Source organism: Notothenia rossii (assembly GCF_949606895.1).
Source record: "Notothenia rossii genome assembly, chromosome: 5".
NCBI classification, from domain to species: Eukaryota; Metazoa; Chordata; class Actinopteri; order Perciformes; family Nototheniidae; genus Notothenia; species Notothenia rossii.
The window spans coordinates 78,229,686-78,257,567 of record NC_136903.1 but is presented as its reverse complement, the minus strand read 5'-3'; the positions used below and the strand labels follow the sequence as shown (position 1 = coordinate 78,257,567).

Below are 27,882 nucleotides of genomic sequence, written 5' to 3'. Positions count from 1 at the left end.
CTGTCGTCTCTCCTTTTTCGGGAAAAAACATTGTCACAAGTTGAGAAAACAATTATTGTATACGCCTAATAATGCCCCACAGAGAGTGTTTTTAAAAAAAGCATTTTACTCAATATAATCTCTCATTGACTGTCACAGACCGAAGGTCAGGCATAGAGAGCGAAACTGTCAAGTCTACCATGTATATCCGCCACAATTTATGAATAGACATATCCGGTGTGAAGTCTACACTTCCTAAATCAATCACAAAGGCTGCCAGACTTTGAAGGATCTCATGAAATCTTTGGATCCACGTAAGAAGGAAACAACAGGAAACTCTCGTGCAGCTGGTCTAAACTGTACCTGCTTAGACAGCAGCTGTGTCACATTACGGAAGAAGTTTCACCAGAAGGCGTGTTTCGTTTGTCAAGCAAATTAGATTTACCGTACATTCACGAACCAGTTTGAGCTGATATTTACAAGACTGACAATTGACGCTACATTTCACGGACAGGGTTTGCTGGTAGATGAAATCAGCGACTCAGTTTTCACAGATTTCAGGTCGGATTAAAGTACAGCCAACTGCAGCTGTCCAGGTAAGCTAACAATGCTGCTAACTTTTATAAATTAACTTGCACAATAGTTTACTGAACTGCTTAATTCTTACCAGCATATACGTAATTCCCAAATAATTTAGTTATTACTGAATTGTTGTTGAATACACAGACAACCAACGTAGGCTGGCTGTCGGTTAAATTAGCTAACAAAAGTCATCAGAGCATAATGCAACTAAATGAAGTAAACTGCAGAGAAATGTAACTTACATGTATCAAAGTACTTTACTACAACGTTGTGGTACTTGTACTATAGTTCAGTATTTATAAACAATATATTAACTTCTGCATTATTCAGTAGGCTACTTTTACTTTTTAATGTGTATTCTGATGCTAATTCATGCTAAGTTAGTCTTTAACTTGAAGTATGGTATTACTGAATACTTCCTCCCCCACTGATTAACTTTTCGTATACAATGAAAGCTTGTCTTTTGTTAGATTTGAAATGCTTGACTTTTAGATAGCATAGCATTTGTAAAGTTTGGTGTTACCTGAATACTTCCTCCACCACTGGCTACCTGTTAATATCTATATTTGGTGAGGAATATGGATTTATTTGACAATGTATTGTTATGCTTACTGACTTAGCTTATTAACAGATCGTATGTATACTTAGTTCTGTATATTAATAACACATTTTTAAGGGTTTTATCTCCCTAAGAATGCAAAGACAATCAGGTCTTGTCTCTGTTTATATTGAAAAGACACTGTCTCTGCCTCATACCCCCAGCATGTCGGGGATGACGGCCAGTACACCAAACTACCTGTGGTCTTTACAGGATGTCCTTGGCCAAGGAGCTACTGCCAGTGTCTTCAAGGCACGCAACAAGGTAGCCACACGCTGTGAATGCTTTTTTATGATCCTAACCTACACTGTCAAGTTGTTTTCCCCCTGAGCAGCTCATTCACATCACTGCTGCCAATATCTCTGATGTTTCAGCCTACTTGTTGGCCTAAAAAGCGTCACCAGGATGTGCGATAAGAAAAGGTTGTGGTTGCTGTGCAGTGCTGATGTCTTTGCTGGTCTTTTATGGTGTTGTGACATTTTAAACTGATGTTAACAGGACTGTGTGTGTGTGTGTGTGTGTGTGTGTGTGCAGAAATCGGGTGAGCTGGTGGCTGTCAAGGTGTTTAACATGGTGAGCTACAACCGTCCCCATGAGGTCCAGATGAGAGAGTTTGAGATGCTGAGGAAGCTCAACCACAGCAATATTGTCAGGCTATTTGCTGTGGAAGAGGTAAGGCTACTGTGTGGACAAAGACAAAAGAAGAAACATCCAAGGCTTCGGTTTTGTTCCAAATTAAATTGGAACATGGGATAGGAAAGCATTTAGTACCTCTGGTAACTTAAGTTTCCCTAATATTTACAATCTTAAAGGAAAGCACTCTTCTCTCTCTGCCTCTCTCTCTCCGTCTGTTTGTCTATCTCTTTCTCCAGCTGCCCTCTAAACAGAAGGTGCTGGTGATGGAGTATTGTTCAGGAGGAAGTCTGCTCAGCCTGCTCGAGGAGTCAGAAAACGCCTTTGGCCTGCCTGAAGCAGAGTTCCTCACAGTTTTGCAGTGTGTAGGTGGGTATACATCTTTGTGTTTCCCAATCATTTCATACATTTAAGCTGAAGTATTCCTCCCTTTCCTTTCCGCAGTGCAGGGGATGAACCACCTGCGGGAAAAGTTGGTGGTACACCGAGACATTAAGCCGGGCAACATCATGCGCCAGGTTGCGGAGGACGGCAAGTCGATTTACAAGCTGACTGACTTTGGAGCAGCAAGAGAGCTGGAAGATGATGAGAAGTTTGTGTCTATTTACGGGACTGAAGAGTATCTGGTAAGATGACAGTCACATTATAAACATATTAATCCTATGTTAAGTGCTATCTGGTAATAATCGTCATTACTTTGAAATAGACTAGATGAGCTCATGCATTCGTCTATGCCGCACAAATGCCTAGAATAAAAAACGTTTGATTCACCCAAATATCAAATGTACAGATAGTAAAGATGAATTTCAATGACGATATAAATAGTAGTTAAAAAGGTATTTTCAGAATGTGGGAAAATCGTTTGACCTAAATGTTGGCCTTTTAAGTCTCAGATCAAGAAAACCAAAATGCTTTGAAGATTGTTTTTCCTATACCCTGAACAGCCCACAAGACATTTTCATAAACCTGTTTGATGTCGTAGCAGTTCTGTTATGGAGATTTGTCTCCACCATGTGTTGTTCAGAGTTCCCTTATATCATTAGATTCACTCATATTTCACTGCTTTTGCCTTTAAGAGTTGGGAGTTTAACAGAAAATGTGTTTTACTGCCTCAGTGGAGGGGGGCGTTGCTGAGGAAGTTCATTCCTGCTCAGCTAAAGCCCTGGATAAAAAAGTGAATTGATCAAATGTGATGAAATAATAAATACTTTTGTATCAATGGGATAAGTCAGCTCGCTGCACTCTGTTATAGGTCAGTTACATGATTATTGCATCTATCTATAGACTGTATTCATATAAACACATATATGTATGAAGATCAATCAGTGCAGTTTGGTTGCAGAAACGGCATCTCTTTTAACTGCTGTAGTAATAGTATAGTATAGTACAGTATATAGTTAGTCATTCATTTCTTTGCAGTATCCATTTTCAAAATCAAGGATGCAAAATCATATTTACTTTTACTGCTAAAAATAGCCCAATTGTTCCATATGATGATGGCTTACCCTCTTAACACTGACCTGAATATCTATGTGTTGTATTTGATATTTGTTACGATCTCCACCATTGCATTTCAACCCCCTCATGTGAAAATCACCCTGTGTCAATAACGTTTGATAATGACTGTTTTATAATGATCTTAGAACTTGATACAACAAAAAACTTTTATTTTCAAGACTTGGTATCCCTCTAGTGGACACATGGGTGTAAGGCCATTCATAAAAGCACTGATACACTTGTTTGTGCCTTCTACTAAATTGTGGATAGAATACATGTTAAGGCAGAACACTGCATTAACTTGACTCTTAAACCCATCTCAAAATAAACTCATATCAACATATGACTTGCTTGTATCCTCTCTTCTTACCCTGCATGTGTGTGTGTTTGTGTGTGTGTGTTTGTGTGTGTGTGTGTGTGTGTGTGTGTGTGTGTGTGTGTGTGTGTGTGTGTAGCACCCAGACATGTATGAGCGTGCTGTGCTGCGTAAGCCTCAACAGAAGTCCTATGGTGTGAGCGTAGACCTGTGGAGTATTGGTGTGACATTTTACCACGCTGCCACTGGGAGTCTTCCCTTCACACCGTACGGAGGACCCCGCAGGAACAAGCCCACCATGTGAGTTAATACATTAAATCACAGACCACACATTTCTGATGGAAACACTGCATTTCTAACTCAATCTTTTTATTATATTGCCAGTTTTCTATTTGATTTTTCTGAGTGGGACATTATGTTGACAGTGAGTCTTAAATATCTAAAGCTCCTTCTCATCCTACCAGTAACTTATATTTTCTCAGTCTGAATAAAACCCCACCATCCATTTGATTTGCTCCAAACGCTTAGATTGCTGCTTAGGAAAAAAGATGATCTGCATGGTGTTTCTTCAGGAATCCTGGAATATCTGCGAGAACATGAATATTTATCAATCACCCATCAGCATTACATGTGTGTTTTTTATTTTGTAGGTTCAAAATAACTACAGAGAAGCCCACAGGCGCAATAGCTGGAGTGCAGCGGATGGATGGCGGGCCTATAGAGTGGGGCTACCGCCTCCCTCACAGCTGCCAACTCTCACAGTATGTCACCAAATAAAGAGCTTGTAATCATGCATCTCTGTCTTTAATGACAACACACTGCTTACATTGTCTTGATTTAACCTCTTTCTGTCCCTCTCTGTGAGTAGGGGTCTGACGGCACAGCTGGTTCCAGTTCTAGCTGGTATAGTGGAGGCTGACCAGGACAGGTGTTGGGGTTTTGAGCAGTTCTTCAAAGCCACCACAGACATCCTGCAGCGGCAGCCGGTTCACCTCTTCTCTCTGCAACAGGCCATGGAACATTGTGTCTACATACACCACTACAGCACGTAAGACTGAACAGGTGTATCTTCACACACATTCATCTGATAAAACACAGAGTGATCAGTCCACAGTTCACGGGACTGTTTACTACATAGAAGACTTTGATGCAAAGCTTTTTTGCTAACTGTCAGATAAGAGTCAGTGATACCTGAAGTAAAGATGGCAAGGATGCCACAACTTTCCCACGTAATTTAAACTAAACTTGAGTTTTAAACTGCTGATTTGTGTCAATATTTTTTCCCAACTTTAATTTTGTAATTATGGTGGTAGTGTTATTGGTGCCACAGGTATTTATTTTCAAGGCTGCCCAAAGATTATTGCTGCAGCGCTATGCAAATTATATATTTGAAATGTGCCTCACTGCTTATTTGGTATTTTTGTTTACTTGGTCGGGTTTTAAAGGTCCCATGTCATGGCCATTTCCACTGATCATAATTCCATTGTTGAGGTCTACTAGAATAGATTTATATTGTGCAATTTTCCAAAATCACTTTGGTTTCTCATACAGCATCTCTGTAAACTACGTGTATTCACTGAATTTCACTCTCTACCTTTAACGGCTCGTTGTAGCTCCAGTAGCTCCAGCCCCCACCCTCCCTGTGAGCACAGTGTGCTCTGATTGGTCGGGACGTTGTGAATCGCGCTGAGCTCCGTGGAGGTGTGGTTTCCTTGTTTAGCGACAGCGAAACACAGCCAAACTCACCCTGAGCACACACAAAGTCACAGCCGAAGTAAAAACAATAAGTGTGGCTTGATATTGAGTAAGAGAAAGGTTGATAAACGCTGTGAGAATGGGTCTGCAGAGAGAATTTCGCCGCGATCCCAACTGTCTGTTATCAGCCTGCAGCCAGGGAGGAGAGATCAGCAGAGCTGCCTGGAAGAATCAATGGACAGTGACGTATCTCCAATGAGGCGTTTTGGGGAGGGGTTTTACTCGCTACAGGGTGTACTTTGAGGGTTTTGACTCTGCAGTTTACATGCATAAAAACCTTCATAACACACAAGGGGAAGGGTAATAACCAGAAAAGCATGACATGGGACCTTTAAGGATCGATATAGATGAGGTATTGTAATATGATTCACAGTTGATGATACCACCAACAAGCAAAACATGTGGATCAAAAGCAGGATTATGAGTATAATATAATACATGAAAACAATGCCCCCTCCCCCCCGGTTCTCTCAGGGTGTCTGTATTCTTTGAGGAAGTGGCGGCTCAGACTGGTATCGCAGTTCAGCTGCAACACCTGCTGTACCTGGGTCACGATCTACCTCTGGAGGGCAACATGAAGGTGGTCAACCTCCCACCTACCACACCTGCCCGGCCCCTCATCCTGCTCAGCTACGGGCCTGAAGCTAACGCCAGCCTGCCCTTCAGAGAACGTGAGAAAACAAACGATACGTTTCCTCAAGCCTCGGCTTTCCTCTTCTTTATTCTTTGATATCCCCCGAGGGAGATATGAAAGCGCTTTGATACGAGGTGTTTTCCAGTATCACAGTGACTCAGACGACACACACACATCTTTTGTGAATTAGCTTTTTTAAGCGAAATGTGTTTAGTAATATTTATGTGAATGCCAATCCCAGATAAAGGGAAATTATATTTTAAAAGAAGAATGTTGGTTAAAATGTAAAGTAATCAAATTTAAAAAATAACGTCTGCATGCCCAGGCACCCTCATATTACAGTGTTTCCATATTTCATGGATTTTTTCTGGTGTGTTTTCATGCATTCTGTAGCAGAGACTCCAATCATCCCGTCCAGGTTTGACGTTGTGGCAGACTACAATTTCTCCAAGGTACTGCTGATTCATCATTTTTATTTGCCATCCAAATGCCTTTTCTAATATTTGTATTTGATGTAATAAGAGCACCCAACACATTATTTATGATCTCTTCTACTCCCTCCCTTCTCTGTAGGTAATGGTGGGAGTGGTCCACCAGTATCTGAGGATAATAAAGTTGCTGCACACACACCAAGAGCTGCTGCTGCAAGGATATTACAGCTACATGTGAGACACACACACACACACACACACACACACTCTTCAATGCACTGCTTGATGTGCCTCTGTGGTGATGTACTGGCTGTACGTAATGACCCTTATCAAACTCTTCTCACTTCCATTTTTCCTCCTCCCTCACACTCATTGTTTCTCAGGATGAGGCTGCGCAGGGAGTGTGAAGAAGCGATGCACAGTATCGCCATGATCACCGTCAGACTGCAGTCTTGTCTCAATGTAGAACACAGGACTCACACACTGTGAGTTTATAAATACTTTTTGAGCCAGTAAAATACATCTGAGATCTCTCACTTAGAGGGTTGAAATGTCCAACTGTGTGTTTAAATGACGTGTATTATGATACAAAGCAGCAGAGGCAAATACAACTAGTCATTGTGATGTAGGTGTCTGACTACTCTGTTAATGTAACTGCTAGTATCAATAGATGTTGTAGATTGATAAATCAAATATTTGATATTTAACCTACAACCTCCTCGTTCTTTTTTCTCCCACTCTCTCTCCCCATATCCATTGCCTCTTTGTTTTTCTAAGAGGCCATTATGATTCTGAAAACCAGGGTTCAGCTGATGGCAGGCAAAAGCTGCATCTGGTAAGTACTGCCAGATATTACAGCTTTACTGACAGATGGAAATGCTGTTGCCAATGGGTTTTTCCCCCTTCTTTTTATGCCATTATTCCACTTAATAATCAACGTGTAATGGAGAATTGCACATCATTTGTAGGGAGACATATCCTCACTATTGAGTAGGACTGGGAAGACTGAGATGCAACATTACTGGACTCAAATCGCTTTTATTCGGAACGCTCCAAATGTAAACTCCAGTGTTTTGGATTGTATACCATTCATTTTGGGGCAGGTTTGTGATTTTTTTGTTATGTGGCTGCCGTCTCTCCAGGTCCGTGAGCACTTGCCTATTTACGCTGGCGGTATCCAAGAGTTTCAGAACCGACTGGACCATCTGCAGATCGAACAGGCCAAGTTAGCAGAAACGCTGGCCAGTGACAAGAGGTACCCTCTCCCTTCAGTAACTAATTTCTCTCCAACACAAATGGCTGTTTTCATTTTGCACTTCCTTTCAATGCCAAGGCTATTCTGTCACAGTTATTTCTATTGTATTTAAAGCAAGATGTTAATGTACCTGTTTGATTGTTGCAGCAGTTAACCTTGATCAAAAGCAGAACTGTTTTTTTATTTTTTGTAAATGTTACCATTAAAACATTTTTGTTAGCTTGGGAGAGCAAGCACAAAGCCTTCCGGTGGCCTCATGAGTTTGTGGTGTTTGACCTCTGACCTCTTGCCTCCCACAGCTGTCATAAGATGGAGATGCTGCTGCAGAAGATAATGGCAATTCATCAGCATTACCGCAAAGACAGAATGACTGGCAGTATGTGTTTACCTTTTTGGGTATATACTTTATTACTCTTTTTGTACATGGTCAAATTGACAATACCTCCCTTTTTTCTGTGTCTCTCCACAGAGTTGGCGTACAATGACGAGCAAATCCACAAGTTTGAGAAGTGAGTATGTGATGTCCTGCTCACCCCGCCTGTGAAGGATGTCATTCTGAGCTCTCCTGTAATCTGCTTGTCACTCTTCCATCCCAGACTCCACCTGTCGGCCCACATTAAGCGAGTGAAATCTCTCCTTAAAGACGACTGCGTACAGAGATACAAAGAGCTTTTGGCCTCAACAAGGACATGGAGCAGGTCAGAGCCGCCTCTCGAGTCCTTTTCACACGTCAAACAATCTTCAGATTCACCTCAGCTCCCAACCACTACAACTCTTTATTCACAATGAGACAACTGTTTGTTAGATGTTATGATGGAAGCTTATATGAAGATAAGCACAGGACTGTAGGGCATTGCTATTCATCGTTTCTTCTCAAACTAGTGAGTAAATTGGTAGTCTTCATTGTAAATCTTCACAATACACTTGTTTAGGAAGTGATATTAACATTATGAATGACTTTACGCTATCATTTAATTACTTTTTGATTTTGTTCGGATAAACCAATCCAAACTGACGTCCATAGAAAGGTTTGGTCTTATTTTGAACTGGAGCATCTGCAGATGATATAATACTCGTAATGTTACAAAGCTCTAAAGTAAGGTACGATACGTGATGAATAAAAGCACATTTCTGTTATCTTTGCTGCCACCTTGACTATAGGGACATGAAAGGAATGATTGAGGGACTTCCAACGTGTCTTTGTTTAGAGGGAGAGGGAGGGGTGCACCACTGAGTGACCATTTCTAGTTTTTCTCCTTTGTTTTCGAAATTATATTTGTATTTATTTTCCAGTTTATCTTCTACACATCACATTTCTACACTGCAAAATACCTTCACATTGGATGTCTCTTCTGCTTTGGCCTTTAACCCGTTGCAAAGATGTTGAGTTGACTAACTGAAGTGTGTCCCTTCTGTATGTGCAGTGTGTTGCTGGAAATGCAGACTCGACTCCAGGACTTCTGCTCTTTCTCCACTGGCTTGTTGGCAGACCTGGAGATGAGTGAGCAGCGGCAAAATAAGGTCAACATTTCACCTTCTATGGAAAAAATATCAAATATTCTAACATAACACAAAATGGTTATCTGATGTTTATCATTATCAGTTCAGTGGTCATGTTAGTGATTTAACTCATGTAGCATCTTGGTGATGATGTCTCATCTGTCCTCCGCAGGCTCTGGACAGAATCCTTTCCACTCTGCAGTCCACTGGAACAGGACCACAGCCTGAAATTGCACCTAGAGACAAGGACCAGATGGTTAATAGGTGTGTGATTTTGTGAATGTGTGTGTGTGTTTGCAAGATTGAGACGCTTGTCCTAATAAAAAATATCTTTCTTCTTTTTCAAGGATGCACCATCTAAAGCAGGACATGGAGATTTTGGTCAGGGAACTACATCATAACAACAGCATTATTGAGAGGTGAGTTGAGCAACATCCTGTCTCTATGGAAACTCACAGTCCCATATACCCCAAGTGAGAAAGGATGATGTTGATGGTTTGCATTTGTGTTCTCCTGTAGTCTGGGAGCAGGGAACCCTGAAGAGTCGAGCTTGGCCAGACCGTCTACACTGTGACAAAAGTGCCTCATCTTAACAAACACACACACACACACACACACACACACACACACACACACACACACACACACACACACACTCTGGCAAGCACTGCATTTAAACACCCACTCATCAAAAGTTATGGACGATGCATTGAATCTTCTTTCAAGGTCATTTTGTATGGAGAGGAAGCAGGCGAAGACAATCGATAAAATGTGAATCTCCATTTAGAGATAAGATGCACAGAATGGATGAGGAGGAAATGGGGTGGGTGGGTGTGTGTGTGTGTGTGTGTGTGTGTGTGTGTGTGTGTGTGTGTGTGTGTGTGTGTGTGTGTGTGTGTGTGTGTGTGTGTGTGTGTGTGTGTGTGTGTGTGTGTGTGTGTGTGTGTGTGTGTGTGTGTGTGTGTGTGTGTGTGTGTGTGTGTGTGTGTGTGTGTGTGTGTGTGTGTGTGTGTGTGTGTGTGTGTGTGTGTGTGTGTGTGTGTGTGTGTGTGTGTGTGTGTGTGTGTGTGTGTGTGTGTGTGTGTGTGTGTGTGTGTGTGTGTGTGTGTGTGGCTGAGTACATCAGCTCAATACAAACCTCATTAATGCCTTTAGTGTTATTGTATTTCTAATACGCTACCACAGCGATGGGCCATCAGGATAAAGTGAATGCAAAGGCAGCTTAGTATTTTTCTAAGGCCATGTTTCATCTTTGTGTTAATACACCCAAACTGACACTATATCTCTCTGTCTCTGTACTTAGAAGGCTTGAGACGTTTTCTGTCTTTTTCCTAATGGTTGATCATTCAAATTGTTTCATGTGACCTATAATAACACCCCTGATGGCCAGCTTCTCCAAGCACTCAGCACTGTTTTTTTTATGTGACATTTGTCTCTCTTTCTGTGGATGTTTCTTGTATCATAAGTTATTATTTTATATGTTATCGTAGGTTTCACTGCAAAAGAGAAGAAACAAAACCAGGGAAACTACACTCACCACATTGTGTCCTTTTTTACAGAAGTATACAAAGTCCAGTGATAGTACAGCATATTAAGTGTATGAAATGACATAAGCAGCGTGAGCAACACCATGGGGAAGTCCCAGGGTTTGTTATTTGTTTATAAAGGGGTCACAGGTACACAAATCGAGAAAATAAACATTTACTGTAAAACTCATGTTTGTTTTTTGTATTCGGTATTTAGAAAGAATGTTATCTCACTTGATGAAGTAATGCAGGCTGAAAAGTGAAAGTAAAATCTTTTCAAGTTCCCTCTTGTGAGCTTACTGTTGCAACGTAAACAATTAAATAAGGCCCCAAATGACTGTGATAACAGTCTCCTATACAGTTCACAGTCAACTTACTTTCACAATACATTTGATGTGATTAGCTAAACCGGGAAAATATAAGGTCTCTAACAAAACAGAAAAGAAGGGAGCTGTCGTGACACTGCAAAGTACAATAATGAAATTGAAAGTTCTCCGCTCGGTCTGCGTGGGAGGGATGTGGGTGTCCTCGGGCCAGGGGCTTTCTAGGTTGAGTTAAGGGGACTCGTGCAGCTTTTGTGGTTTTATGCAGCTCATATGACGTGCTCCTGGCAGTTATCAAAGTGGAAACTTTGATAACTTTCCTGCTACTAGCCTACACAAACAAGTCTTACTTTGTGTTTTTATCACCTGACTTCTCAACATCAAGGCAATACTAAAGACAAGCTGTAGGCCCACCTAATAATAAGTCCAGTTTTGAACCTACATCAAATTAATTAAGTAGTTGTGTGAGCCCTCTATTCACCTCCTCAAATAAATAAATAATTGACTACATACAATAGCTGACTTTACAATTTCAAATGTAGTTGTCGTAAGACAATGCTCTTAAATATATTTCCCTAAAACGATATCAGCATTATTATAAGTGTTGTATGTCATACTTCCTAATTCAGTCTCTGGTGTGGTTTTTGTTTCTTGATTATTCCATTCTATTTTCTGTCTTTAATACAGTTCACTCCATAAGATTTTAACATGATTAGGCTACATAGAGTAAATTCCTTGTGGCAATGTGGTTACACGCTTAAATTAACGAGTCTTCAGGAAGTTAAGATAAGTATATCCATTAAATAACTGCTTAATAATTAATCTAGTAATGGTTAATCAAACCTCCAGTGTGAACCAGGGATTAGTGCGCGCCCCCGGCGTTTAAAAAGGGAGCGCGCCCTTGGCATTTAAAGCAGTCAGGTCCCTCGCGTCACTACTCCACGCTGTCGCGGGCGTGAGCTGAGTTTACATTCCGAGCACGGAGTGAAAACACGCTCAAAAACACACACACACCAAACAGCCAACACACAAGCATTACAGGGGACGGGATAATGGCGTCTATGAGTGTGGTGGGGCAGCACCCGGGTCCTCACAGGCTGGACTCGGAACCGTTGCTCTTCAAACTGGCCGGAGCCAGGAAGAAAATCACCCTGCCGAGGATATCTTCCTGGGATAAGATGATGTTCAGGAGGAGCTCGGGCAGCGGCGGGGATTGCGGGGCGGCCACTACTGAAGGACAACCGGGAACTCATCCCCTGTCTCCGGGACCGGCTGGAACAACGGCGGTGAAAGCAGGACCGCTGCCCGGGGAGGGATGCGGAGCTCCTACCGGCCCTGCTGCGCCACGTAGCCCGGACCGAGACAGAGAGGAGGGCAGCATGGACAGCCGCACCGCAGCCGGGCTTCACGGAAGTCAAACCGGGAACATCAACAGTGACTACAACAGCAACACCGACTGTTACACAAACCGTAACACAGGTAGCCGGAGGGGGTCTTCTCTCAAGAGGTCGGGCATCAATGTCATGGCAAACGGAGCGGACACGAACGGACACAAAGGCTCGCACCGGCACCGGGTTGCGGCAGACGGGAGGCGGGACAGTCGGAGCAGAGACAGAGAACAGCCGAGCGTGTCCCCCCCCGGGCCGGCACCGGGGCTCAGTGGCAGTCTCTCTCTGGAGCGGCTCACACAGGGCAGGACGGGGGTCGTCAAGCTGGCCCGCACCGAGCTTCCCCGCAGAGAGGCCTGGTCCATCTTCCCTCGGGGAGTGGACCCTCGGGTGAGGACCGAGAAAGGTGAAGGACACCGGTTCGAGTCCAAGCCCTGCACGCAGGACTGGTGTGACGCCTGTAGCCGCCAGATCACTGCGCAGGCACTCAAGTGTGACAGTAAGTAGGAAGGAGTCAAATCATGTTTTCATCTCTCCTGTGAGTGTTTTTTCTGCATAACAATTGGAGTTAAACGATAATAGTTATCCATTGCCATTGAGCACTAACTTTACCTCTTTAAAACAGCACACTGTTTTCAGTTTGTGTGATCAGTTCATTCTATTCTCCCTGAATGAAACAGAAATACATTTTTGGAAAAATGATAGTTGATTTTCTGGCCTGTATCTTGTTTCTGGTAAATATTGGATGATTCTATGAAGGGCACAAGTAGCCGAGTGCTACATTCTTCCAATACTGGTGGTTGTGTGAAAGGAAAATGTGTGAGTGTGCCTTTGTGACTGAACCAGTATAAAAAGGAAGGACATTTCCAAAATCCATAGAGCCAGCCAAAAATCTTCCATGGAAATCCCATTATCTTGTCCTTCCAGCTTCGTCTCCCAGAGCTCTAACTCTGGGACTTGCAGCCTCAGCTCAAAGAGTGAGGGAAAGTAGAATTAATAGTGGTGCATTTGGCTGGATCCAAAAATAAAAAAGGACTTTTCTGGAAAAGTTTAATTGTAATCGGGATGAAATTATGTGTTTGATTAGAATGTGTTTATACCAGGAGGCATGTATATGTTATAGGGACAGTAGTAGCAGTTGAGTGTATGTAAGGATACACCAAAATGTTTTAAATGTTGTACCTGTTATATCTACACATTCCTATACCTGACTGTATACTTTACTGTACTGCTGAGAGGAGAACACTCCTACCTGCACAGCTCTGGGACGCAGACAGTTTGGGCCAAGCCAATTTGACCTGGCAGATATACCGTTTATTTAATCCGGATAGAGTGTTCACTTTAACACACAAACACACCTGCTGCAAGTCTAACCTGGAGAGTTATTGTGTGTGTGTGTGTGTGTGTGTGTGTGTGTGTGTGTGTGTGTGTGTGTGTGTGTGTGTGTGTGTGTGTGTGTGTGTGTGTGTGTGTGTGTGTGTGTGTGTGTGTGTGTGTGTGTGTGTGTGTGTGTGTGTGTGTGTGTGTGTGTGTGTGTGTGTGTGTGTGTGTGTGTGTGTGTGTGTGTGTGTGTGTGTGTGTGTGTGTGTGTGTGTGTGTTGGCTTTTCCTTACATACTGTGCATGCTGTCAATGGGTGTGTGTGAGTGCATGCGGCTGCTGACTTGGCATGTTGTCAGCAGCGCTTTGTCACTGTGAGGCTGCTGCTGCAGAACAGTGTGAGATAAAGCAATTGAAGAAAGGGTTGAAAGAAGTGAAGGAAGAAAGGGATAGGGAAAGAATTACAAGTGGTTGGAAACAGGGAAGTCAACAATAGTTGAAATAGTCTGAGGAGAGGTGGAGGGAGGCCGGGTGATTGGAATGAGCAGAGACGCAGAGCCAGAACAGGAACGATGGGGAAGAAAAAGAGCCAATGAGTGAGGGATGGAGGAAAAGAGCAAGGGTTTGTCCAGCACTGCAGAACTGTCTGATTTAGTGTGCTATCAGCAAGAGCTCAGTGGAGCGAGAGCAGAGATTACTGGAGCGCTATTCACACACACACACCCTGAGAAACACACACATGCACAGTCATGAGTTTCTTAATAACCCCAAGAACTTTTTGTCTCCACTAGTCTGTCTTTATGGATCAATCTAATTAAATAGCTTTCTCCTGCCAGCAGCTGCACCCAAGATCAAACGGTCCTTTCCGCTCGCCGTTTTCTCGGAAAAACATCAGAGCCAAATGCGGTTTACAGTCACAGGGGGTCACCGGGTCATTTATGACATGCAATACAAATGTAGGAATGTCTGGGTATTTTTGTGCAACCAAAACTGCTAAAATAGAAACAACACACACACGCACGCACATGCAGCCATGCTCTGTTTGAACTACACCCAGCAAATGACAGGGAGTGAAAGACGGAGGCCTTGCAACCGTAAACAACCATCATTCAGTCTCTTTGTCTTGTTGTATGCCTCGCTGCCTCTGTCTGTCTTTAATTGATCACCCTCCCTGTAGCTGTGCTGGCTTTGTTGCATTATGCAGCTTATAGAAACAGTAATGCAGCTCTTTCCCCCCCGGGACAGTCGAGTGCTTGTGGGATCGTTGTGATGTGGCCTTACCCCAAAGTGAAATCTGTCGATCCCGCCAGAGCTCCCAGTCTCATCGCGCTCAGATGTTTTGGGATCCTCTGAATTCATTCCTACTGCTATAGCTTTAGTCTGAGTTTGTGCTTTAGAAAAACAACTTGAATGCGTCTCATGGGAGTAAAATTGGAGGTTGATTTGTATTATGTTTATGCTGTACCGCAACCCCCCACACTATTTATGCATAAATAGGCTACACACAAAGATTTGAGCCATATGTGGCATCAGGCATTAATGGGGCAAAAATTAATGATGCATACACACATGTCAGATAAATGATGATCTAGACATATAAGCCACATATGTCGGCTTTACTAACACTAATCTGGTGTTTTTGGGGATCTCCACTTTCACTCTATTGATGCTATCCTCTTTGTAACAAAAAACACAAATTGCATGTGCACAGAGAAGCAAAGTGTAATGCACTAAAGAGAGTGACTATAAAATGAAAAACAATTTTAAACAGTTTTTAATAAGATCTTTTAATAAAAAAAGATCAGATAAATCCAATGTGTACCAGTTGTATCAATCTGTACAGTGGATTAGGTGGTATGCTGTTAGTGATTGATCTGTGTTCTATCTAGTGATTTGATTTGCCATTTGCTATGACAGGGATGGCAGGAAGGAAGCAGGGAGTGAGTGAGGGCAATGGCAGCCTCCTTAATCCTAGCTCTGGGTGTCTCCTGCCTGAGATTATGTCTCTGGAGGGATGGAGAGGTTGGGATTACAGACTGGCAGACAGTCAGACGTCAGATTAATATTGAATTAAAGCTTCCAGGGAACCATGCTGTTGTGGCACACTGGGGTTTGTCTGTCATGAAAAAACACATGCTTACTGCATGTACACTTACATGCTTGTCATTCAAACCTAATTGGAGTAGCACAAGCAACAGATGACCAATTGTTGCTTTATAACACAAGACAATATAGATGTAAGCAAATGGGAGGGCATTTTTGTTATTTGTAAATACAACATCTGAATGTGTTTAAAGAGGGTAATGAATATCTATAAGGATTGGTTCATGTGCAGTCCAATATGACTATATATTTAAAGCTGTTATTCTTTATTATTCCATTTATAACAGTTATAAATGCTCCATTGTAGGAGTAGTAATTGTAAACAAACACATTATAAACACCTCAAATGTTTTTGTGCAATGAATTCCCTATCATTTGACGGATTGCTGTGATTTTTACATTTTCCCCCTAAGTGTTTATTTATTCTGCAAGAGAGCCTGGTTATCTCTGCTCCTCGTGTCAGAGCCCTGTAGGAAGAGGTGAATGCCCCAGAGATCAGAGCTCCTAAAAACTTGGATTTCACAACAACAAAAAACGTTTGTGAAATACATGTGATTGAATATTTGCAAGCAGAGTGGAGACTGTTGTTTTTACAGTGCATTTACACCAGCAGACGTGAGGTCATGTGCTGGCCACTGCAGAGACAACGAGGGATACTGCTTTTGACACATGGCTTCCAGAAAGCCCCCACATGCTCACACACACACGCACGCACGCACACACACACACACACATTTCCCACAGACCTTAACAGTGACCCTCCCCAGTGCCTTCTCTGCCCAATGGCATTCCTCTAGAGGATGTACGTTTTCCTTAAACTTTACTTCATTCTTATTTTACCCCTTCCCAGGGTCTACACAATACAGAGCTTGTCTTAGGAACCCTTTCGGCTGTTTCTCATCAGTCCTCTCTGAGATCCATTCACAGTTGAGGAAGAACACATAGGTTGTGTTAAACGGCTCGTAACCTTCTTGTCCCAGCATACCACTGCTGCCGCTTCACCAGACGTGTGATGGATATAGTTTTAACTTCAACCAAAATATTCATTCAGACCTCATATGTCTCAAAAACAAACACAAGCTCAATACAAGGCTGCATTGAATCTCACTCTTATATCACATGATGTCAAACTGTTACATGACACTTGTTTTACACTGCACATAACATTCCCTTTTTTTAACCAAACGAGGAAAGAGTCAGGTCGCCCACCACTTAGCATTGTTTGACCTTGATACAAATAGAGAAAGAGACAAGATGGGTTGTTGATGTTGTTTGGGCTGCATGGTGTTCTGTGCTCTCCTCACGTACATCGCTGCTAAGCAGTATGTATGACAGAACAGTGGGGATTTTTCAACCAGGCTATATTTAGGTCGCCCTTGGTGGATAGTTATCGGAGAACTGCAGAGGAAGAGGGCAGAAAGGACAGGACAAGGACATTCTTAAGAGCGATTCTTGTGAGGGATTTTTTACAACAAAAGCATAACGTCATAGTCAGTACTGCATTTAAAAAAACTGTGGCATAAGATCAGAGCATAACCTTCATATGCCGATGCTCGTGATTATGTCATGCTTTTGAGTGAAGCTGAGGAGCACATCATGTTCCTCACAAACTCTTTCTTTTTGAAAGTAGGGCATTTGAACTCCCAATAGCTCTCTGTCTCTCTCTCTATTTCACAGTGCATATTAATAACCTCCGGACTGACTACGCATCACTTCAACCCACACTCACCAGCACCCATGCACACTCATTTGAGGTGATGCTTTCTTCCTGGCAAGATATGTCACCGTTGAGGGGTTAGACAGGACGGCTGCTTCACTTCTCCTCTACCAGTGCTGTAGGGTATCACACCGAGGAGAGGGAGAAGGGAGGAGGCAGCGTCAATAACTCCCTCTGCAGTGGTCTGTGACGTTTCTCCCCTTCTGTATGGTGATCCCACCCTGGTGTCCGCTACTGAACGGAGTTTGAACAGTCCATCACTGAGGAATCGGAAAGGAAAAAGGCTCCTGTTGCTGGAAAGTGACGAGACGGGGGGAAAGAGAAGCTAGGATTGTGAGGGGGTCTCTGTCTCTTTAAGCTGGCTGTTTGTTGCTGCAGAGTGTGTGGGTGCTGCAGTAGAGAGAGGGAGAGAGAACGAGGGGAGAGCGGATGAGGGTGCATTGATAACAGAGAGATGATAGAGAGGAACAAGTGGTACAGCAGAGATTTAGTGCTCATATCCGCACGCTGAGGTGTGAGGGGGGTACAGACGAGAGAGGGGGGGGGGAAGTGTGAGGCAAGTTGAGAGCATTAGGGAGTGTGTGAGGAGTCCAGGTGGAGGGGTGGCAGAGCGGGTGGAGAGGGGGCTGTTTATACGGAGCGTGGCACCGGTGGCAGAGTGGCTGCGCTGGGATGGCAGAGGGGGGAACTGGGGGGGCTGGCGCTGGGGCTGGGGCAGTCCTCAGAGGGGCGGCCGGGCGCAGGACACGAGGACCGCCGAGGGCTACGCGCACAGGTCGGTGCCTGCCGGATGGTGTCACCATGCGCCATCCATGGCACAGATAACACCTCTCGTCCCGGGGCAGACGGAGGAGGAGGAGGAGGAGGATGAGGAAGGGGAGGGGGTCGTGTCAGAAGGAGGTGAAGGCGTCGGGGCTGGCAGAATGTTACTGGACCAGGTGTCCCTGCGTCTGGATGAGGTCAGGGGCGATTCGGAGGTGGAGGTGGGAAGTGCCTGCTTTGGACAGGTGTCCCGCCGGCTGGGGCGGCTGCTGAAGAGGCTGCCCAAGTCCCGCTCCTGGAGCGACAGCCTGAGGATCCTCCGACGCTCCTCCTCTAACGGGTCTCTGCTCACCACCTCAGGTACGGACCGGAGAGTGTGTCAAGAAACAGACATTTTATTAATCCCATGAGAGAAAATTAGGAGGATTAATAAATGACGTATCCTTCATCTGTGGTACAAGTGGTTAAAACTGGGATTTCAAAGTTGTATATGAGGTCCAGAGGCTGCTGGTGATAGGGGTCAGTATTTTGGAAAAAAGGAAAACATGATGAGTAGACAAGTTTAGCAGGGTTGGCCTCAACGATCGGCTTTGAGCCAAAATATTTGGGTGTGCATCATGCTGTCTATCTGTTAACTGCAAGCCCTGTCACTCTTTGCCCCCCCCCCCCCCTTTTTTTTTTCTCTATCAACTGATCAATTCCACTCGCTTTTGTGTAAAAACCCATGTGTGAGTAAGATTGTGTGGGATCAGTGAGGACACAGGCTGCAGATCGGGTTGTAAATGGCAGAATAGTCCAGTAAACAGGTCAAATTAAAGCATTATAGGATCTGCAGTTTACTCTTTGCTTCACACCAACACGCACACAAACTGAAAAGACTTGCCCAATTTCACAATCTGTCAGGAAGATCCTCTGTAAATGGGTTAACATATTGACTTTCATATATGTAGCAGGAATTTGATATAAGGGTGAGCCTGCTGGAGGCTGCAAGGTATCGATTTCCCCCATGTTTCCTCCAAATACAGAACCGGCTAATGCAGTTTTTTTAGAAGGCGATGAATACATAATGTAACATTAGCACACAATGTGGCATGGGTAAAAAGTGGTGGGTAAAAAATGGCCGGATGCTGCAGAATTATTGATTCATTGTCAGCAAGAGACTGACAAAAGATGTGACTACTCTTTTTTGTATGTGCGTATGTTTCCTCCTGTGTAAGCCTGATAAGACCCTGACCCAACATGACTCAGTGAGATGCTCCTCAATGGGTCACCTGAGTGACATCATGCTGCAGCCTCAAAAAGCTCCAGAAACAGCATCAACAGTACGATTACCGCAGACAGTATAATGGGTATTTTTAGATTGTGTTCCCTGTAGGGAAACCTAGTTATTAATCCTTAACTGGCCCAAACCAGATTCTTCAGTTCCTGTTTTTATGCTTCTTCTACCTATTATTATTATTATTGTCTGTCTACACATCATAATCACAGATGATGCTGTTTGGACATTTCCAAATAATCTGAACGGCTACAAATACAGTAACATGTTGGGGAATTCAAATGTGCTAACATCATGATAATCGTTTTTACAAGGAAATACATAATGCTGGGGCACTCCACCGATTTGACACGAAAAGGTCATTTTACTCATCACTCAGTCTTTGAAAACAGTTTTGTGATGTATTGTGTGCCTTTGGGGTAACTTTCTAGAGTCTGATAATGATGCCATTCTCTGTGCCTGGTCTTAAAAACCTTTTTAAAGAGAGTCTGTATTTTCCAAATGGACCAGAGCATTGTCCCAGAAATACAGCGATACACTTTATCATCGCCATTTTAAGGCCATTTCATTCAAATTGATAATAGCATACCAAAGCAGGTTCACTCTTTCAAAGAGCATTTCATTTGTTATTTCCAATGAATATTCAGACATTGGAAAAGAAATGTGAAAAATACATTACGTAAAATAAATGAAACCACGCAACCAAAAGAATAAACAAAGGTCTTATCATGGGATGGCAAACCGTGTTTCTTATTCTGGCATCATGTTGGCTGGTGACATACTTTTGTACACACGACATGCATTTAAACACAAGGTCAATATTGAGGTCATGTCAATATATTGTACAATAAGTCAATAATGTAATTAGAATTATTGACAGAACTAATTATAACATAAAATCCCCCAAAACCCACACGCTAAGTATTGATATAAAATGAAACATTCATGGCTGTGTACATTTGCAGCTCCCATGACACTAGAATAAGCAGTGAATCTTCTCTTGTTTGTTTTAGTCTGGGAGCGTCTGTGGCTCAACAGATGGAGGAATTAAAGGAAGGGAAGACAGAGATGCAGGGTTGATGAAGATAAAGAATGTCAGTCAAATCAAATGAAGTTACTGTTTGTGCACAAACACTCACAGATGTCAGAGAGGAACTGGGGCAGACTTTATTTAGGTTAATAGAGATTTGAACTGGTGGGTCAGCATATGGAGTGTGAGTCTCCTGGGAGCTCATTGAGTGTGTTATTTAGATATTTGTATAATGATGAACAGTACTAGTACATGGTGTGTGAGCCTCACAGTAGGAGAACATGGATAACTGCTCCAAATGAGCTGTGATGGGATCAGACTGGCTAAAGCCCCCCCAAAGCTGCTCTTAATTCCCGCCTAAGACCCGCAGGGCGCCCTTTACGTTCATTAGAGACCGTGTTAATATCATCAACACTGCCTTATAGCTAACTTACCCCTATTTATCCTCCCCCCCTCCCAATGTCTCTATCTGGAGCCGTACAGACATCCTCCATGACCTGAGAAACTCTGCTAATCTGCGTCTTTACCCTCCCATGTCTGTCCCACACCCACTGTCTCCCACAAAAACAACAACCACCCATATCCCCTATCTTGTAAGACGTTAGAGGAGCTGGTGCAGAAATGAGAATAATAGGAGTGGACAGACAACATCATAGATTCAAGGAGACAGAAAGAAAACAGTCGAAATATTTCCGCTCCGAATGTCCTCTTATTTTAGAACAATATTGTCCTTTTACACTCTGCTATCGAGCTCCTCCTTTTCCTGGCTCCCTTGGCAGCTATCGACCCGAGTGCAGCAGTTGAAGTTAACACAGCCACAACATATAGATCTTTGCATACTCCACATTAAAGCTCCTTCATCACTTTGCACTGCACTGATGGAGTTTCCTAGCACTCTCTCTCTTTCCATCTCCATCCATTTGCATCATCGTTCAGCTCTGTCTGGAGGCGTTGTCATTTTGAAAGCAATCAGACTGGAAAGATGGCCTGAGAGACAAAGAGGGAGTCTGCGCACGATCCTCCTGATGAAGACGAGCAGCCGAGGCCGGTCTACCGTGGAGACACACAACACCACGGCCCTTCTTCTTGTTGAGACAACACAGAGTGGAGACTCTGGCCTTTGTGCGGGAGGACCACATGCTAATGAGTGTTTATGGCTCAACTTCATTACAGTCATCACTTGGTGCAGCATGCAGGTGTTATTGCACGTTTATGATTGTCGTCAAAGTATCTACTTTTTTTTAATAGCTCTATTTAACCAGGAAATACCTCGCTGTGATTAAGTATATTTTACTGGGGCGTCCTCGCTAATATAACAGCCACATGTAGAATTTACCAAACATATAGTTCATATAGCATAGTACTGACAGCTGGAATAGCTTGCCTTTAAATCATAAATACTAAAAAGAGTCTGTTGGGACAGGTTCTTTAGTTAATGTGTAAAGCAATGTTCAATCAAAGGAAGCAGACTGCATGAAGGCTACTTTTCCTGGTTCAGTACAGACTTTAAAGAATCAAAGTAAAAAAAGTACATGGTACTTTCCAGACCTATTTGAAAGAATGGAGTGTGTTTGAGTAACAGGTTAATATATGAAATACAGCCAAACATTCCCTCTCATTATTTACTGCGTTATTGTTGATTTGTGTGCGTATTGTTCTGGCGTTAGGATAGGAAGGAAGCCAGACTGGATGACTTCTTCTTGTGCAAAATCCAACGTCAGAGGTTCTTCTACAAAACCTTTAGTGGCATTCCTTTCAGTTGACTTAAACACAACTTCTCCTAAAAATTGAAAAAAGCAGAACCGGCCTATCGCCATCTTTAAGTTAAAGCCACTTCCCCATTCAATAGTTGTGTACTTTCCATAGAAGAGCAACAAGGAAAACCCCTGTAAGCACAAACATAGAGTCTAGCCGAGAAGTCGTGTGTCAGGAATTCAACCAACAAAGAAAGTCACATCAGAAAAATTGTCCTTTTTGCTGACGCTCTTGCTTTCTCTTTTCACATTCGTCTCTCTGTGATTATGTTGGTGTCAGCAAGCCTGCATAACCTTCAGAGTCCTTCTGGCCCACTGGACTGCTGCTGCAGTTTTTTAAACCGCTCATTAGCACTCACATAGGCTGCATCTTAAGGAGGTCCAGCATAATGCGAGCCTGTCAATGTCCACATCGTATGCATACAAGAAAAAGTCTGACCCACCTAATTTAGGTTGGTCCAAAACCTTGTAATAACTTTGATCAGAACACTAGGTTTTTTTAAGGGTGTGGATCATATATTTTCATAAGGAAGTCAGCAAAAACTAACACTGCGCTATCACAGAATAATTGCCACAATTGTCTGTTTAGTTATGTGTATGTTTTAGAATCAGGCAGGACCGGGTTCAAATGTCAATTTCTCGTGTGTAAATACAGTATATGTGTTTGAGTGAGAGACAGAGGCAGTTTGTCTTATCAGTGTGGGAATATTCAGGATCCTAGGTGGACCGTGACTTGCTGTCAGTGGTGTATCTCACTGTGGGTGTGGAACGGGGGTTCCGCCCATATTCCTTGCGGTACGCCCAGCAGTCATTCCTGTCTTCTTAATCAATTAACAGGAGAAAGACGTATGTAACCACCCCTCAGTGTTGAGAATGACAACAAATGGAGTCTTTCATTCATCTTTGCAGTCCTTGACCACTGGCCACTATTTTCCATTAGTTTCCATGTTTCTTTGTACCATGAGGATGTCAAGTTTGACATTTTGTGAAATAAGCATAATAACTCTTCATACAGAGTTCACGTATCATTAGGGCAACAAAAACATTGACCTACAGTATGTCGCCAGCTTAGTTTATCAACCTACCAGCTCCTCTAAATGCCCATTTGTTACGAACTGTTTCTTAGGCATCATGAATCTTCGCACTTTTGATTAAAGCCAGGAAAGCTCTGTCACAATGTTGCAGTATTTGTGATAAGCTAAGTTAGCTCGCTGCTGATGGCAGCTTCAAACTATACAGATACGAGAGTAGTGTCAATATTCTCATCCAACTGCAACAAAGCAAGGATTATCTCCCATATATTATATTATTTCAATATATCGAAGTAGAGGCACAGTCTGTGATCCAGGGTGAGGTTGGATGGAGTAAATAAAGTAAGCAGGACAGGAAAGGAGTTTCTCTCTTCCCCTCCCCTGTGCTTCCTTTCTTCCTTTCTTTCTGCACTGACCTCTAAACTATCATGAGCAGAGCATCCCTTATCTGAACTCTACACTTTCCTCCTCACATCCCTCCTGTCAGCGAGGCGTTGCAGCCCTATCCTCTCACCCTCTGTCTCTCACTGCCAACCGGTCTCTGTCACACACACATACTTACGTCTGTCTCCCTCTCTCAACGCGCTGACCTTCAAACTGTCAGGAGCAAAGCATCCTCTCTCTGAACTTTCCTTTTTGCTACACAAATTCCTCCAGTCAGTACGCCCTGTCATGTCTCCCTTTACTCTATCCTCGTTGCTGCTTCTATAATCAGCTCTACTACTTTACCTGCCATTACATAAGCATCTCCTTCCCCCAAACAAGGTATACTGAAAATACCTTAATCCCAGGCATAAAAGTGAATAGTTTTTCTAATGCATAACAGAAAGCCCTCTACACATGGCTGTTTAATGGGTGTAATTATGTAAGCTGAGCTCTTCCCTTTTTACAATGGTCATCAAGAAGCTTGTTGCCATGGTTACGATGCTGAACGTGCGAGACGCAGTGGTGTCCCTCTCTCAGCAGGACACAGACAGAGACGCTAATATCAGCAGACAGAAAAACAACCGGGCAGATCTCAGCTCTTTGACAGCAGCCATGTAGAGGCGCACCAGAGAACAATGTGTTGTTCTGAAGAAAGTAATATAGCTTCTAAAACTGAACATTGTTGAAATATAATAATGTTTTAATCAAATCTATATAGCCTGAGTTGAATTCACGGAGTGTTCCTGCGTGAGGACCACGAAAAGGGTCTGACTCGTATTTTAACCCCCCCTGTTCTCGATCTCTGCTCATGTGGTTTTTTAAAAATTCTCTTTCTTTAGCATGGATTATCTCACCAACAGCGGAGAAGTCAGATGTGAGGCTATGCGTCTCAGTGGGAAAACCTCTAGCCGCAATAAAGTCTGCCAGACATAAACAAGCCGAGGCTGTCACATGTGGGACCAGCGACAGATTAGAGAACAGTGGACTATTTCAAGGAAACCTTGGGGGAAGCACCTAAATCTATTCTTTTCTTGCTTAGCAGTAAGATGGGAGTTGGCCGTTCAAAAGCTGCTCTATTGTTTGCAGTATGCCTATATACTATTCTGCAGGTCTCCCTTGAAAAAGAGATCTATGATCTCAATGGGACCAATCTCGTTAAATAAAGGTTTGAAATGAAATGAAATACTACTTTCTGTATTTCTTTACTTTATTTTTCTTAGCTTGACTTTGTGCAGTATATCCATTATATATTGAGTATACAGAAGACTACTCCTGCCATCTAATGGTTGAAGGTATAAAAGTGGATCTTAAAGGAGTTGTTATTACTTTGCTAATGATACAAGTTATAACATGAAGTATTGTGTGTGCAGGTCTCACTCTACAAACAAAGGTGTATTTAGGTTTGTTTTGTTGATGCATTGTCGCTCTGCAGTCTGGTGCCTTGGCAGTCTGGCATTGGCCACTAGATGGAGCAAATTCTCTGTAAAGGGAGAATTTATATGATTGTACCTGTTTGATTAAAACTTCATTTTGAATTCAAAATTGAGCACGACACTCTCCAACATGAATTTCCTGAGGCTTATTGATCACACTGTTAGGTCAATGTTTAGTAATGTTTTATTCATTATTATTTGGTTCTCTCCTACTGTGTGTGCTCTTTTCTCTGACAGCATGTTTCTCTGTTCCCCAGACTGTAGCTACACCTGTCACCTGGAGTGTGAGAGCCGGGTCCAGCTGGACTGCAACCGAAAGGACAGAGAAGAAGAAACTCCATCTCCCAGAAGACGCTGCTCCTCTGCTGCCCCTCAGTATAGGGTGAGCATTTCAAATTAAATAGAAAACATACTAGATAAGGCGGCCTATATGTGGCATTTTAAGAGGCACTTAGAAAGGCAAACACATTCATTTAAAATGTTGTGTGCTGAACTCTTCATGAGTCAACATTGAGTAATGGCAGAGTTCATACTGAAGCATCTCTCCAAGCCTACACTCTTACATAACCATCCTCCTCTTTCACAACATGCTGTCCCTTCTCCTCCCCGGTTGTCTACTTGTGAATTTATATATTCGCTCATTTCCTTTTTCGGTCACAGCATGTTCCCAGCACAGAATCTGCTCTGTCACATCTGATCTGCCTTCCTCCCCCCTTCACCTGCTCTCTGGCTCTCATAGTCTCCCTCCTTATCCTCCTCTGGGACTCCTCGGATCTCTCCTATTCTTTAGAATGTGTTTGATTTGTTCAATCAGCTTCTCTAATTAGACTGCAAACTAATTAGGTTAATCACTGTTCTCCGCAGGGACCTCCAACATGGCATCTCAGATGTTATGTATGCTAGTGGTAAATATTTAGTCATCCACTATTTATAGGTATATATGTAACATTTCCAGTTCTTACATGTCTCAAAACGGTTACATGTATGTTATACATGTTGTTTTATGTTTCCAACAATGTTCAAACCTAGACAAATCCATCATGCTTACGGTCGGTCATTTGTTCGCTTCTTTTCTTTTAATGGCGTTGTTTTCCGTTGGCGCATTTATTAGCATTGTAGTTGTTTGCTCGTTTTGAGATGCACGTATAGTTATGTTAACTATATAATTTCACCAGATAAAAGTTATTAATCATTGGATGTCTGGATGTTAAGTTATCTGCTAAACAAGCTAAGCTAACGTTAGCAGTAGCTTGTCCATCAGCACCAAGGGACATAGTTGTCTTCTAAGCAGTGTTAAAAAATACGTTTTAAGCAAAACTGCTTGATTCAGAATTGTATCACCATTTTTTACCAATCTTTTTTTTTTGGAGAGGAGGAAACCTCTGCAGATAATTCGGCTCCAGTTAAAAATCTCACAATGATTTTTTTCATAACCAGGAAGAGCAGACTGCACACTAAGGATCCAAAGTTTCTTCATGACTCCCCAAACTCCTTCATGATTGAGTGACCCCATTGCGCCTACAAAAAACGACATATTGTGCATTTAAACTAAAACTCTTTCATACTCTCATATCCTGTCATACAAATCAAGCCACATGGTACAGTTATTATGTATTACAATGATGTAAGATTCATCATCAGAATAGGCTTTTCCCCACTCTTGTGTAAGCATATGAGTGTGTGTACAGGAACCTGAGAGAGTGGGAGCGTGCATGCTGCTCTTGGCATCCTATCCTCAGTCACCCACGCAATGAAGTTCACACACACACACACACACACACACACACACACACACACACACACACACACACACACACACACACACTCACACTCATAACATACACACGCAATATTAACATGCACGAGAAAAGCTGGATAACCCCACAGGCCTTCAGCAGATTGTTGGCAGCCACTCTATGCCTAGGGGGCCGATAACACAAAATAAGACCCTGGTAGAGTGCCAGGTAGTACTCTGTGAACAAATACACGCAATAATTCTGCTCTGAAACACGTTGATGGAAATGGCAAGAACTGGAGCAAGCAAGCAGGCGGATAAATTGAGTACCAAATGTCTTTTGCTGTCAGTAACTTTCTCATCTCAGGCCATTTATCCAAAATGTGCCAATTTCTTACAATATTCCACATCTACTGCATCAAAAACTATGGCACATACTTTCTGTATTTTATTTTTTAGCTTCACTGCCACTTGTTCTTTCTGAGTGTAATAACTGTATGGTTAAATATAATGAGCTGAAAGTCAGATTTAAGTGAGCGTTGATGATTTGTGTCTCGGAGGTATGTGAACTCTGTGACTAAGGCCTCTCTCTCTCTGCACTTGTGTTGTGTTCCAGTGCTGCAGACAAGAGGAGATATGACAGTTCGTTTCCTGCAGTCCTCTTTCTCCTCTTTCTCTCCTCTTGCTCTGGGTTATAGCTGCAGCTCTATGTGTGTGTGTGTGTGTGGTTGTGTTTCATGTCCCTTCCATCTATACAGGCCCTTTTTGTGTGTGCATCAGCAGAAATTGATCCCCTTTTACCCCCTTATAAGCACATACACTGTTACAGTCTGACCAGGCTTCATCGACCTGAAGCCTGTGTGTGTGTGTGTGTGTGTG

General features: G+C 42.8%; 2 protein-coding genes across 3 annotated transcripts in view; both read left to right on the top strand.

Annotated features, from left to right (window-relative positions):
• Window positions 1-166: 166 nt before the first annotated feature.
• Window positions 167-10,124, top strand: ikbke (inhibitor of nuclear factor kappa B kinase subunit epsilon). The gene is made up of 21 exons (XM_079680996.1): window positions 167-575; window positions 1,324-1,423; window positions 1,694-1,831; window positions 2,032-2,161; window positions 2,237-2,418; window positions 3,745-3,905; window positions 4,256-4,366; window positions 4,474-4,653; window positions 5,835-6,031; window positions 6,388-6,446; window positions 6,568-6,659; window positions 6,809-6,910; window positions 7,203-7,260; window positions 7,568-7,680; window positions 7,980-8,056; window positions 8,150-8,189; window positions 8,277-8,378; window positions 9,105-9,201; window positions 9,353-9,444; window positions 9,528-9,599; window positions 9,700-10,124. The coding sequence occupies exons 2-21, from the start codon at window positions 1,325-1,327 to the stop codon at window positions 9,752-9,754; spliced, it is 2,157 nt and encodes a 718-aa protein (XP_079537122.1). The 5' UTR covers window positions 167-575; window position 1,324; the 3' UTR covers window positions 9,755-10,124.
• Window positions 10,125-10,170: 46 nt separating this feature from the next.
• rassf5 (Ras association domain family member 5) overlaps window positions 10,171-27,882 on the top strand; it is a 29,446-nt gene continuing 11,734 nt past the window's right edge. For both annotated transcript variants that reach the window (XM_079680998.1, XM_079680997.1), the window contains exons 1-2: window positions 10,171-12,916; window positions 25,526-25,650. In XM_079680998.1, the coding sequence (XP_079537124.1) occupies window positions 12,082-12,916; window positions 25,526-25,650 (960 nt within the window). In that variant the 5' untranslated portion in view covers window positions 10,171-12,081. The remainder of the gene's footprint in view (window positions 12,917-25,525; window positions 25,651-27,882) is intronic.